Source organism: Montipora capricornis, chromosome 2, assembly GCF_036669925.1.
Source record: "Montipora capricornis isolate CH-2021 chromosome 2, ASM3666992v2, whole genome shotgun sequence".
Taxonomy (NCBI): Eukaryota; Metazoa; Cnidaria; class Anthozoa; order Scleractinia; family Acroporidae; genus Montipora; species Montipora capricornis.
Genome location: NC_090884.1, coordinates 552,501 through 567,500, shown reverse-complemented (window position 1 = coordinate 567,500; position 15,000 = coordinate 552,501). Strand labels below are relative to the sequence as shown.

Here is a 15,000-nt window from a genome sequence, read left to right as displayed (position 1 = left end):
TATCCTAAATATTCATAAAAGCTAACCTTAGGCCTAAAAACTTTTGTTTAGGCCTAAGTAGGGCTAAGCTTAGCTTTTATGAATGTTTAACAACTGCCTCACAAAGTGGAGGTTGGGTGCCTGAGACATCCAGGAGCTTCCACTATTGGCAGCCAGCTCCCAGATGGAGTCCACTCCCATGGCTGGCAAATCCAAGCAACCCAGCCATCAGCCTCCACGCGGAAGGAGAAAAACAGGCACCCGTCACACTGAGAAAACAGTGGAAAGAAATGGAGGGATTGGGGGGGGGGGGTGTGGAGGGGGGAGACAGCCTCCAAGGAGTCCCCACGCTCAGGAAAACGCTGACTAAAACGCCAACAAAACTGCTACAACGCCCTATGGACCAAGAACACGAAGAATCCTGGCGCATGCGCATATCTAACAAACCGCTGACCGTGAAGGTAAAACTTGTGCTCCTAGTTGTTAACTCCGTTAAATTGCATTTAACTGCATTTAGAATACTTTCTGTATTGGTAAAACAATGACCTGTGACCTGTGTTTTGTACCCGCCATTGTATTCTTGTGTCCTTTTTAAGGCCAATTGGCTGGTTTCATGATACTGTCAAAGTGGTTTCAGTAAGTACTGACAGCCAACAAAGAATATTGGCTTTAACTTCTCTCAGGAAAATTGGCTACTTTTTCCACTAAAAAACAGTATGTAACCCATTGACTCCTTAGGGACCCAGGACACCCCCATGTGACAAGTAAAATTGTCCAGCGTTATACAGAGTAAAATCTGTCTGACTCCCAGGAATTAATAGAGAGCTTTAGATTCTAGAACTAGAACGACTACGAGTATGAGATTTTCTCATAGAACAACAGTGAGTGCGTGCAAACCAGCATCATTTTGGCTGGAGCAATGTGATATCTTCGTCATTGGTATGAGGTTTTGCAAAAATGTTGTGGTGTCAAAACAAGTCACCAACATGGTAGCAGTTTTAGCATTTTTCAATCGGGAAAACGCTCAGTTACCAGTAATAAGAATAACTTTGCAACCTACACGTATGCTTCTAACAAAGAGTAAGATTAATCTTCCGGGTAATAAATTTTCTAAGTATTTTCACTTAAAACAGGCAGTCAACTCCTGTACTTGTTCTCATCCTCATCCTAGAATCTAAAGGTTCCTAATGGGTTAAAGATGGTTTCTTTCAAACCTAAGATTAAAGTTCATTTTGATGATGACAACAGTTGGTTACTGTACTCAAACCAGCCACCAACTTCAGATTAATTATTGAAACCCCTTCTGTCATAACCTTCCTTAACTCATTGATTCCTGGAAGTGCGACTTAACAGATTTTACTCTGTCTAACACCAGAGGATTTTACTTGTCAACTGGGGATGTCCTAGGGTGTTTGATGGGTCAATGGGTTAACCAGTCAAAAACTACAGTGTATGGTGGCTGGGCAATCTGCGAGCCAGCGAGTCATGCAAATTTCCCATTTAAGTCTAAGCACCTATTTCAAATAGTGCCGATAAACAGTTATTAAGTCTAAGCACTCATTTTAAAATGGTTAGCTTTCAATAGCTCACTGTGTGACTCACGTGTTTACTCAAATGGCTCGCCATGTTGGCTTGCGTGACTCACTGGCTCGCACATTGTCCTCACTGAAAACAATGTCCTCTCCATGAAGTTGTAGTGTCCAGGGGCCTGCTTCTCGAAAGTCCCAATAACTTTTCGGGCCCGAAAAGTCAGTCGTCAAACTGCAATCTGCTTAGTTTGAAAAGCTAATCCTTTAACACGTTTTTGATGTAAGAAAAACAAGGAGGATTGCGAAGTTTGATGGCTTAGAACCTTGGCGTTGCAAAGATATAAAGGGAATTGTGGCACCCGAAATAGGCCCGAAAAGTTTCGGGACTTTTGAGAAACAGGCCACAGGTCTCTTATCCCCATGAGACCTGGGGAGTGCTTTATGTGCATCGCATGTTTTATAGATTTGCATACTAGAGATTTAACAAAATAATGGAGTGTAAGAGTGGACTACATGTAGTAATATAACTTGTGTAAAATATGTAGAGTAACATATCCATTAAAGAGAAATTGGGCACCATATTAGTTGTCACTTTGAGTTTTGTTGATTTACAGGGACAATTTCACCTTTCCAAGTCATCTTTGCGTCAAGCACTTGAAGTTGCTCATGCAAGCAATCTTCCTTTCTGGCAATTTAAAATCACTTTCCAGTTGGCGGTAAGACTTGCATTTTTTGACAAAAGTGGATTTTTTAATTTCACCTATCACTAGTCATTCTTACATGCCCTAATCTTTGTTTGCCCTCAGGACGTTCATGCAAGTGATAAAGAACTTAAGGCAGCTACAGAAGTTCTTGAAATGGGAGAGAGATTTGCCGAACAGTGTGGATCCCATTACATGAAGTGAGCATTGCACAGTAAATTAGTATGGGTAATCAAAATGGTGATGAGGGAAATCAGGGAATAATTTCATGCGTGTTTTATCCAAAACCAAATACATGTACCCAAAGCCTTCAGGCGAAAGGTCTTAAGGCTCAGGAAATTATTAATTTTCAAAGGACAGACTACAACACTGGGAACTCCATGCCTTACTTTTTGCGTACTGTGCTGTTAAAAAATAATCAGTTTGGAATAATAATAATTACACAAACCTCTTCCAGAAGGAATGACTGTACTTTTTTTATCATTGCATTCACATGAAAGTAGTTTATATATTTTAGTCTTACATTTTTAATCTTTTACATTACAGGTGCCTGTTTTCGCTCAGTAGAGCTATGGTAAGGAAGTTATATCCTCACACTGTTAGTGTATCGTTGTGGTTCAAATGTTTTCTTGGTTTAAATTTTTTCAGACAAGCTCATTTTGATTCTTTTTTGTCTAATGTATATTATCATAATCTGAAGAAAAAACATGGAAAATCATAATTAGGCTGGTTTAAAAAATTTTGAACTGGGAAAAAGATTGAACATACAGTCACTCTACCCCCCTACATTTTGAAAAAGAGAATGATTTAAATTTTGACATAATAATTAATTATTATGCAATATTATGCAATAATTGATTGACAGCATCACTCTTAGCAACTTGCGGCAGGAGATAAGCATTTCACAATTCTTTACATGTGACTGATCCAGATACGGTAATTTCACGGCTCAGGGGTAATAATAAGAATCGCCTTATTTATGGGCATGGAGCAGTAAGTCTGTTTTTGAATATACCTAAATGCTTTTTTTAAAAATCCTGGCCAAAATTTCAAAGTGTCCCACTTTTTTTCCTTCATATTTTGAAAGTGTGTTTGCTTAACCCCCGTCCTGAATTTCAAAATTTTGAGCTTTGACTTTTATCCAAAGGCTGTTTACTTTGAGTGTAAGTTTTGGAATTCACAGTTCAAAACTGACTGATTGGAACTCAGAGGGTTTGATCCAGGGAAAAGTGATGTCAAAGGCTCACTAACTTAAAATTTCTGAGTGTGAATGCAGCTCATTATATATGCAAAATACAAGTTGAAACGTCTGAAAGTGCTAAACTCTCATACTGCTCATAAATTCGGTGGGATACGCACGCATTGCATTCTTAAACAAGTGAGCCTTTGACGTCATTTTCTCCTCGATCCAGCTCTCTCAAGATCTTAAAGTTAGTAATAGCGGACCATTAATAGGGAAATTCCATTCAAAATAAACAGGTGTTGTTTTGAAATCAAGGCTTAAAACTTTGGTTGTTTAGTGTTAAGTTAACACAGTTTTGAAATCCAAGGAAAAATAAGAACTGTTTTTTTTTGGTCACAGTGGCACTTTGAGGTCCGACAATTTATTGTTGCAATAAGAAAAAAATTGCATCAACGTCAAACTGCCCTTAACCTCAAATATTTTTCTTTGCTGATATCAATTTTTTTTGTTTCCTATAGCATTCTTATTTTGCTGTTATTAATGCAAAATGTCTCTTTTAATGTGGCATAAAACTGAACAAAACCAGAAAAAAGTAATTCCAAGAGTTTTGAGCCTACCCGAAAAAATGGCACACAAACTGATTTGCAATGCCAATATTCTTTCATAACGTAATAATAATATTTATTTATATGCATACACCAGTCCTGTAAAGCAGTTTGTCACTGGAAATTTTCTTTTGAGACTAGGTCCATGCCTAACGCTGGCTTAGCCACAGGATAAACAACCTTATACATTTTAAGTGAAGCTACATGTATGATCTTCGCAGTTATGAACGCAATTTTTGCAATTGCGTAAAGAAGCGTGAAAAATCCAGGCCCCAGTCGTTCAAAAGGTGGATAATGCTATCAATCAGATAAATCACTATCCATTGGATAGCGCAATTGGTTTCGCTATGACTTTATCCACTGGGTAGTGATTTATCCGGCAGATAGCGCTATCCATTGTTTGAACAACTGGGGCCAGGACTTCAACGGGGTTTGAACCTGTGACCTCGTGATACTGGTGCAACGCTCTAACCAACTGAGCTATGAAGACACTGAGGTTGACTTCATATCCACAGTTCATATATGATCCATTTCATATATCATTTCATCGTTGATTCATTCCTCACGGGAACATTAGAACCCACAAATGACCAGCCCCCAACGTCAGTGGCTTCATAGCTCAGTTGGTTAGAGCGTTGCACCGGTATCGCGAGGTCACGGGTTCAAACCCCGTTGAAGTCACATGTATATGTGTGTTATTATCATGGTGGTGAAGTTTTGACTTTTGCGAAATTTAGTGTCACTTTAAAATGTAGGGTATGAAAATAACTTATTGTTTGGCCTACATGTATTTTCACGTTAAAATTAAAAGACATCATTTCTCCACAGACTTTCATGATGATGAAAGAACTTAATCATGCTACTGGTATTCTGTCTATGATTTCCAATTTTCTGGAGAGGTGGAATGTTTCCAGTTATCAGCGAGAGTCTATCCAAGTGTTCTACTTACTTCTTAAAGTGTGGAACTTTCTGACACTTGGACAGGTACCGGTATATTTGTGTAAAAAGTACCTTTAAGTATACTTTGTAGCTCATTTTTTAGGACTGTAAATTTTATTTGTGATATGTCTGACAGTGTACCTAGCCTTTTTATTTTGTGATTACATCGTTAGTTTTTATTATTTATTAACAAGCCAAATTTTAAACAACTGTACATCTGCTGCATGTATGCAGTGTTATGAGTTTTCATTAAGCTGTAATTTGTACACAGATTGAGGTTCACACGACATGTACATGATTTTTGTCAGTGCCATGAAGTGTCCCATAATTACGTACCCCCTCTTCAATGTCAACATACTATCTGTTCTGATATACAATATTAAATGCTCCTCAAGATTCAAATGTATGTGTAAAGAGTTATAATCGAGATTATACATGTAGTTTACACAACATGTATGTGTAACACTAATCTTTAAAGAAAAATTGAGTGGAGTTCGAGAAGAGTGATTGTTTCAAGTGACGATTTTTGAAAATTTTCAACATTTTTGAATTTTTGGCCACAGATGGTTTAGAAATGAAAGGATTAAAGCAATTCTCTGTTGTTGTTTTGAATAAGATATTTGATGAAGAGTCTGCAATAATTGACAGGTGATGAGTGATCTTGTTTCTCATAACAGGCAAAGAGTGTCAGACCTTACCTTAAACAACTTCAGCAATCAATACAGATATTGACCACGCTGCACTTGGATGGTATGTGGTATTTATGTTGCATTTAGGAACCATTAGAAAAGAGAAAAATGCAGTTCAAATGTCAAATCTTTGCTGAACGGTAAACAATGAGCAGTGCATTACTTTGAATCAATAAACTACCTTTGGTAGTGTTTAAAAGTGAGAGCATGCATATGAACTGGAATTGAAACAGAAAAAGCCTTGGAAGTTTATAATACACATGTGTTTTGTTAGATTTGCATCTTGTTTCCTTTTATGCAAATTTTTTTGCATACAAATTATTGATACAATGTTTTCTTATTATGGCCTTGTCCCATTGTGGTGGGCGTGCAGGCCGGATCATGTTTGTTTCAATACAAACCAAGAATGAAACTCAAGACAGCTTATTCTACAGTGTACATGACTTGTATAAATACCAGTGTTCTTTTTAAAGTTGACTTTACATCCTTACTGCTGTATATATCGTTGTGAAAGCAAAAAAAAAAAAAAAAAAAAAATCAAAAGTGTGTCAAAGAATCCTGTGGTACAGTACCTAACAATGATCGACCATTTTACAATCACACCCCAACTGTGCTATACACTGAAAAGTCAAGAATTGGGTTTAACCCACTGACTCCCAGGGGTTCCCCATTGACAAGAAAAATCATCTGGCGTTAGACAAGAGTAAAATACTAAGCATGGTCAGTTCAGGCCGGCCTGGTCTAGTCAAAGGGTTAATGGCTCTTCACTGTGCATTTAATAAGTCTCTTGTGGCACATTAATTTTTTATTAATTAATGCATACAGCCTTTTTCTTTTGTGTCAATTAACCCATCGACTCCTGGGGGTTGAACCCTATTGACGAGTAAAGTCATCTGGCGTTAGTCAGAGTAAAATAACCAAGTAAAATTGGTTTTAGGGTTTAGGGGTGAATGGGTTAATGAGTTTTTCAGTAAGTGTTTCACCCATTGACTCCTGCTGGTTCCCCATTGATGGGTAAAATTGTCTGGCGTTAGAGTAAAATACTAAGTAAAATTGGCCGGTTTAGGGGTGAATGGGTTAATGAGTTTTTCAGTAAGTGTTTCACCCATTGACTCCTGGGGGTTCCCCATTGATGGGTAAAATCGTCTGGCATTAGAATAAAATACTAAGCTTGGCCTGTTTAGGTCGCTTTAGGGGTGAATGGGTTAAGAGGTAAAATTAATTTACATAATTTTCTAAATGTTGCAGAGTCAAAAATTCATGAAGCTGAACAATTTGAATGGCTGACAAAGGAACATTTGTGTGTCTTAGTTTATCTGGTATGATTTTTTTTATTAACTACAACTAGCTATGCACTGTAGTTGGCTGAATGTTTTGGTCTCATTTACAAAAAATATTGTCCAACTTTTAGGTGACAGTGATGCACTCAATGTATGTGGGATACATGGAAAAAGCAATCCGATACAGTGAGAAAGCTCTTGTACAAGTAGATCGTTTACAAGGTAAAGTACAGACAGTATATGTAGCGCTAAAAGATACAGTCAAATGCATTATTTAATAACCCCATGAGAACGAGGAGTCAATGCGTTTGTGATCTACATGTACAGGTTGTTTTTCCAAAAATGCGTTGGGCTTTTTTGATTCATTTTGGCATCTTTAAATTGCATTGCTGGCCCAGTTGTTCAAAAGGCGGATAATGCTATCCACCGTATAAATCACTATAGCTGAATTCACTATTACTTATCCAAGTTGGATAGTGATTTATCTGGCGGATAGCGCTATCCATCGTTTGAACAACTTGGACCTGGTGTATAAAAGGTGACAAAGCTGATTACTGTGTTTTTGTTGAGGGAAACTCAAAACCCTGAATATAAACATTTGAACAGATCATCATAAACATTAATTTCTTCTTTTCTGTCTTTTATTTTCATAAACAGGCAAAATTTATTTTTGCTATTTTCATGCAGTAAATCTTTTTTTAGCAGGACTGGTTTCATTGCTTTGCCATTGTTGTACAAATTAAAATAAATTTGTGCCTTTTAGAGTTCATTGACACAACTGAACACTGAAATAGCTTACGAAATCATGCAACAGCATGCATTTTTGACTTTTGTATAAAATATTATCAACAAGTGATCAGAGGTTTTCCTCATAAAAATGAATGATTAATATCACGGCGTGACTTGGGCAACTTCTGAAATGTGCGTGGTGTTAATCCTTCATTTTACTGGGCCCCATGTGATTACCTACTGTACTAATTTGTGATTAAATCTTACGTGCTACACGTGCAATTTAGCAAGTTAAAAATCAGATCATAACCAATAATAAGTTTCATTGTTGTGTGCATACTACTGCAATGGGCTATTTATACAGTCAAGTAATTTGACAATGATCTGGTTGGCAAGTGCTGGCTGCAGCAGTGGAAAATGTTTTGCCTGAAAATGCAGCTTTTTGCATGTGTTATTTCAAGGGAACCAGGAAAAAAATACAAACACACAAATGTGAAAAATAATGTTCACCCATTTGCAAAAATTTGGCTACTTTTGAGCAAACTTGAAAAAAATGCTGTTTACGGCTGTGGGACATTTTTATCTGGAATCCTTCAACTACTCCACATAAATTATATTTTCCCTTATGATCTGAGCGAGCCGTGTTTGCTTTGCATTGGGATTATTTTGGGTGAATAGCACACTTTCGTTATTATTAAAATTCAGTCCTGAACAAATGGCGTCATCTCCAGGCTCTTGGAAATAAATACATGTAAAAGGATTTGTACAGTATGAGTTTACTCCCCAGGGCCTCGAGATGATGCCTTTTGTTTAGGACTGAGTTTTAATATATTGAAAGTGGGCTAGCAAAATGCTAAAATGACTTGGTGATTAAAAACTGTTTCTGTTACAGCAGAACTGTGAATGTGGCGGTAATCTGGACCCTCCTTTCGGTCCTGGATCATGTCTGCGAGTATTTTGTTTTTTTGCGCTTTTTCGAGTAGTTTTTTTACGGATTCAAGTAACCTTCACGTTTGATCCTTACAGACTGTTTTATTACGGTTTATTTATTTAAGGGTTGTTTCTTGTGGCTTATTTATTCATGGTACTTTCTCATGGGACAACACTTGGTGCCTCGTAACATTTTATAAAGGAAACAGATTTTTTTGTTACCTCACCTCAACTTACCTCACTTTACCTCACCTTGCCTACCCTACAAGACTCATTCAGGACTTTAGATGATTCATGTAGTCTTTGTTATCATTAATGGTGTGCGTAGATGAACGCTGTGCTAAACTAAAGATTCAACACATACATTGTACATGTATGTTTTACAGCTGTTCAGTGTGTTCGTAGCAAGAGCATCTTTGATAGTTCTGCATTCACATTTTCCCTTCATACAGCTGCAGCTTCAAGTTCAGGACTCTTGTCAATGTTCAAGGTGGTTCTTCTAGAGCACATGATTCTTTGTCGAATGGTGCAAGGGCAGATGCCACAGGCAATAAAGGAGGTACAAAGAGTTGCACTGCCAAATGACTCTATTTTGGAAAGTACTCATAGATAATGTTATTATGCACCAACGATGCATTTAACTCAAGAATTCTTATAAGCTACATGACGTAAGGCAGGGTAATTAAGTGATACATGTATAAGCACAGGATTTGGATGGAGATGGCTAGGACATAATTATCTTTAAAATGAAGCACAAATCAGAAGAAAGTACTTGTTCTCCAAGGCAACATTGTTACATGTATAAGTTTTGTTTGGCATGACCTGCAAAAATGTGTGGCGTTAGACAGAGTAAAATCTGTTAAGTCTCACTCCCAGACGTCAGTGGGTTAAAGAATATTGATCCACTACCTTTTTCATTATTATAATATTTAGTCATTTACATGTATATCTAATTTTCTAACTTCAGTAGAACTGATGTGCTACTGCAAATAGTACAATTAACTCGCATTGTTTCATGACTTCAACATAGATTTCACAAGTCTACCAATTAGCTCAGCATGATAGCAAATTGTTGATTTCTCAACCGTCTGTTGTACACACTCTTCTGGTAAGTTCCTCTTCAGAAATTTTGATATCCATTGTCATTTCCAGTACCTTCCCTTTTTTGATCATTAGAAATTAAGTAAACCCTTTTGCCCCTAAGGGATGTTCCATTGATGGGTAAAATAATATTCTAATTGTGTAATCTATTATTTAGTGGCTGCTTTAAGGGCCCACAGACGGATTTTTTGCGCGTCGCTAACGAAGTGAAATGTTACTTCTGGTAACTGACGTCATCATATCATGAGCTGACAAGAAAACCCACTCACAAGCAAAAGTCACTGCACAAACTGTTGTTTCCATTGAACATTTTTTCTCGGCTTTCCTGGCGCTCGTTCTCAGATCAACTGCGCATGCGTAAACGAACGGACTTCCGGTTTGAGAAAAAAGCTAAATTTCCGGTGGTTTTAAATTGAATTAATTTTTTTTTTACATGGCACGTTTCACCCCTAAATACAGAATATAGCTTAGTAAGCACTGATTTTTAAAATCATCTTTTTTGAAAAAGTTATGGGTATTTCAGTATCGTTTATGTCTTTAAAAAGAACATTTTTCAAAATATAAAGAAAACCATGCTTGGCTGGATGCAAAAACAAATACAAATTATCAAACTAACGATTAAATACCCAAATTGCGTAGTGCGGAGACAAATTTAGAGTTTTCTTTTATTGGTCATTTGACCATGGGCGTGGTATGATGATGTCATATTTAGGGTCATTGGCTTACAAAAGTTGGAAACTGACCAAAATAATGCCAAATTCTCTCAAATTACTTAAAATACGTCAGTGGGCCCTTAAGAGGTCTCGAAAGAGGTAAACAAAGTACAGTACACACTGAAACTTGGAAACTATGTACATATTATCGTATGTATGACAAATACCATGAATTGCAGACTCCTTAAGGACAGTGCCAACTATTGTTATTGCACATACGTTCTGCGCATCTCGAGATACTCCGATTTCCTATCGGCGGTGCTTATTAATACAGAGTTATTTTTGCACGGTTTACCGAATATGCGGGAAAAGCAGATCTTAACAAGTGTTATTGAAATCCAAAAAGGAAATTGGGGGTAACCACGCATTTTTCGAAGATAATTAATTCAACAGGATTCGTAAAGAGCTTCAAAATACAAAGCAATGTATGCCGTTCTTTGCCAAATTGAAGCTTAATTATCTCTGAAAAATGCATGTTTCCCCCCAATTTCCTTTTTGGATACCAAGAGCACTTGCTAAGTTCTGCTTTCTCTGCATATTTTTAAACCGTGCAAAAATATCCCTGTATTATTAAGGACCGCCAATAGTAAATCCGAGTATATCGAGATGCGCAGAACGTATTCGCAATGACAATAGTAGGCACCATCCTTAAAACCCTGCGTGAACTCCTCAAGAAAACATACTTTATCTTATGTGCAGAAGTAAGTCTTTCTAAGCAAGATTACCTTGAAGTGCTGCACAAGACAATTATTAATAGCCCGGCTGCTTTTTTTAAACTGTGACCATTCTCAGTGTTTTAGCTCAGTAAGTAGCTACAACAAGTTGCAAAAATAGTGGAGACACTTCACCTTTTTGGGGCGTTATTAATTTCCCTATTATCTCTCACACTGCAGCCCCCCTCCCCCCTTATCAGTGTTGCTAGCAAGACAAAAAAATGTTGGGAACTTAAGCAATCAACATTGAAAGGGGGAGAGGGGAGAGGAAGTGGGAAAGGTTTAAATTCTAGATATGCCGAGTATTGGAAGTTAGAAAAGGTGTTTTTTAATGAAAGTGTCTCAACAATTTTGCAACTTGTTGTAGCTATCACTTATTGTCAATTCAATAGCTGGCTGCAATTTACTAATGAGGGGCCTTAGCTAACAGCTGTTGTTAGTGTAAATTTAATAATGCTCAAACATTACTATTAAAATTAAATCTTTAAACTTCTGATTTTTATTTAATCTTATTGATCTTGTGTTAAAGGGCTTGTATGCAATGTCCATGAATTTGATGGATGTGGCACAGGCACAGTTCAATGCTGCTTTGGAGGTAATTAAAATTTTCATGCATATGATAGAGTGGGCAGGCTGGAATGCTGTCAATAATATCATTATATTATTGACAGCAGTTTTTGACTCAGTGATTGGAATATTAGGACATTCCCACCTACTTAATACTAAATAAGTGGCAACCCACAACCAATAATTATTTGGGAGTCAATTGCTGAATTGAACTGTGACGTTGGCAACAGAGCTTTGAACAAGAAAGTTGCCTTGAGATCAGCAACTGAAGCTTCTCTTTAAGGTAAAATGCAACTTACTTAAATTTGTAGAAATGCAAAACAAAAATCTATTAATTACAGTAAAACTGTAAAATAAGGCAACTTATACCCGTGACAAGGATTTGAGAATTAAATACTGTAATTAAATTATGAGTATCTTGACTTCTTTCTGCATTGATCGCAAACTTGTTCTGACAACATAGGATGTGGCTTGCCTTTTTTTTCTTTAAAGGTACAATAGGCTTTGCAGTGGGATCTGAAGGATTTTACTTGAATGTTTCTGATAAGGATATCCATTCAAGGGGTTGATTCTTTCTTTTGCTTTTTCTTGACACCCTGCAGCTGGCTAACAGATACCTGATAATTATTAACAAAAAAATAAATAATATTGCTATTTCATTCAGACTTGTGGGAGACCAGAACTTAGAAACTTTATTGGATTAAATTTGGCAATAATTTACATTCGATCAGGAGCAACAGGGAATCGTAGAATGGAGGTAAGGCTGTAAGAAAATTAAGAGAGAAAAATACTAATATAATGTTTTGAAAAATGTTATGGTTCAATTTTATATTTGGTTCAAAAATTTCAAAGTAATTCATTTTTTATTTTTCCTTTGTTTAAAATTTGAACAGTCTGGTTTGCAAAATTTTAAATGAAAAAAAATAATAACAAAAATATAACTGTTGTAATTGTCTCCCTCTGCTCCTTGTGCACCTTCTCAATAGTTTATGTAGTAAGATGATGAAGGATAATTAATTTTTACCATTGTTCCAAGGAGCAATAAATTATTTTACGGAATTCGATACAAAGATCTATTTTAAACTGAATTATTCCAGTTTTGGGTCATTATGATGTCAACTACCAGTAATGGTAAAAATAAAATTAGTGATGTTATGATATTATGTTCTGCCTTGTTTGTATATACACTAAAAGCAGGAAGTAGATTCATTAATTTTTTTAAAATTATAATTAATTGCCTTATAGACCCTATTGATAAATCGTGGCCAAAAAAAATTAATGTTATTGTTCTTTTTGTCATTGTACTGATTAGACAAACAAGCAACAATTTTCAAGCAAAAATTACATGTACACTGTATATTGTATTTTATCTATGCTAGATGGGATAATAATATTAGTACAAGGACTAACAATAATTATCATGACGCATGACGATGTAAAAGCATGTTGTGACAAAGTAAATATAGATCTGTAATCAACATTTTCTTGTATTTTGGGATACATCTTGTAACCAAGTACATCATCATCATCAGTCCTTTTAGCGCCATGGGACGCATAAGGCCTCTGGCGCATGTATTATTTTTGCCAAACTTTTTAGTTTGTAAATTTGATACTATCAAGTACTTGAAAGAGTGTGTTATGAGAAAATAATTTTATGGTAATTCATTGGATGCTATTATTTTATGAATGATGTCTATTATCTGTACATGTATGTATACACATGTATTTCTAGCACTTAAATTAGAGGTGATTGATACATCAATGACCTCTCCAGCCACTTGAGAATGGAAAACAGGCAATTTTTTATTATGATTATTCCTGTTTCAAACATAAATGCACTAGAAAAAAAGCATTATTATTATTACAAAATGTGGTGTGTACTCCATTCTAATGTTTAACCCTGATCCCTTTATTTGCTGGTCCAGTGTTGCAGTGACATTTATTTGAATCTTTATATTATATTTGCAGCTTGAAAATCTATTAGCAAAGATCAGACCTGATCAGCTGCCTACAAGGTACAATGTAATTAATTCTTCAGAACTTTCAGAGAGTTTTTTTTTTTTTTTCGTGATAGCATTGATGTTAATCCTTTTGCATGGGTTCCCCATGATTCGTTAATCATCTTGCATTAAAAAGAGTGAAATCTACAATACAAGTGCTGCTTTCATTATGGATATGGTTATTACAAACAGGTTCCTGTAAAATCGGCATTTGCATTAAGGTACATGTACATGTAGTGAATAAATGACGTCACTTTTCCCTAGATCCAACCCTCTGAGGTCCAATCGGTCAGTTTTGAACGCGAGTAATGGTGGACCGTGAAATCCAAAACTTACACTTAAAATAAACAGTGTTTATAAATCTCTCTATAAATCAAAGCTCAAATTTTTGCCTGTCAGGTGTTAAGCAAACATGCTGTCAAAATCTGAAGAAAAAAAGGAGATGATTTTTTGATCATAGTAGCACTTTAAAATTTTTTTATTCTATAAGATTTGCTTTTTTTTTACCCCTGTTAAATTAATTGTACAATAATAATTGTTATAATTTAGCATGCAGGTCCTGTTAGAAACCAACATTGACAGCACAATACCCAGTCAAAAAAATATTACCATTATGTAACAATGGTTGACCTCCATACTACATTGTATACATGTATGGCCTTACTACAATGTATGTACTATGAGGAAGCCCAACTGGTGAGAGCCAATTTATTAGCTATTTACAACTGTACAAAGCATGGTAGTGTTGGATTTGAGATGACTGAAAACAACTCCAGCCAGCGGGATTCGCCATGTTTTTTCTTGTCAGTACTGGCTGGAGAACTAAATTTAGTAATCAACATCTGATGCTCTGTGGCACGTACATCGTTGTCTTGCATCTTCAGCTTGTTTGATATGTGTATCGTCAAATGCTGTGGCTACAATCTCCATTAATTTGGTTGTGATCTCTGTGCAACTTCTTGCCACCTTTCTTCATCAATGGAGCATTATTTAAGAATTTGTAATGAACAATATTATTAAGCTGAGTGTCCAGGCATGATGACTGAGATTTAATGCTGAAGAACTTGTAGGCTTGGACTTTAAAGGGACACACTGTCATGCTAAATTTGCTGTTTTTCGGTCAAAACTATGTAAAACTTTAACCCTTTCAGCCCCGATAGTGCCAAATGGCACTTATAGATTTTACTCTGTCTAACGCCAGACGATTTTACTCGTCAATGGGGAACCCCTCGGGGCTTAAAGGGTTACGCTAACAGCATCAAAAAACTATGTCCCCGTTTAACCCTTTCAGCCCCGATAGTGCCAAATGGCACTTATAGATTTTACTCTGTCTAACGCCAGA

The 15,000-nt window shown here is 36.3% G+C and overlaps 1 protein-coding gene across 1 annotated transcript in view; it reads left to right on the top strand.

Moving 5' to 3' along the window:
* The window catches only part of LOC138038342 (MAU2 chromatid cohesion factor homolog), a 24,344-nt gene that overhangs the window by 1,251 nt on the left and 8,093 nt on the right, over positions 1–15,000 (top strand). Inside the window, exons 4-15 of the mRNA XM_068884154.1 lie at positions 2,123–2,224; positions 2,315–2,409; positions 2,756–2,783; positions 4,826–4,981; positions 5,614–5,686; positions 6,874–6,944; positions 7,037–7,127; positions 9,017–9,123; positions 9,595–9,672; positions 11,621–11,686; positions 12,323–12,415; positions 13,627–13,673. Coding sequence (XP_068740255.1) covers positions 2,123–2,224; positions 2,315–2,409; positions 2,756–2,783; positions 4,826–4,981; positions 5,614–5,686; positions 6,874–6,944; positions 7,037–7,127; positions 9,017–9,123; positions 9,595–9,672; positions 11,621–11,686; positions 12,323–12,415; positions 13,627–13,673 — 1,007 coding nt within the window. The remainder of the gene's footprint in view (positions 1–2,122; positions 2,225–2,314; positions 2,410–2,755; positions 2,784–4,825; positions 4,982–5,613; positions 5,687–6,873; positions 6,945–7,036; positions 7,128–9,016; positions 9,124–9,594; positions 9,673–11,620; positions 11,687–12,322; positions 12,416–13,626; positions 13,674–15,000) is intronic.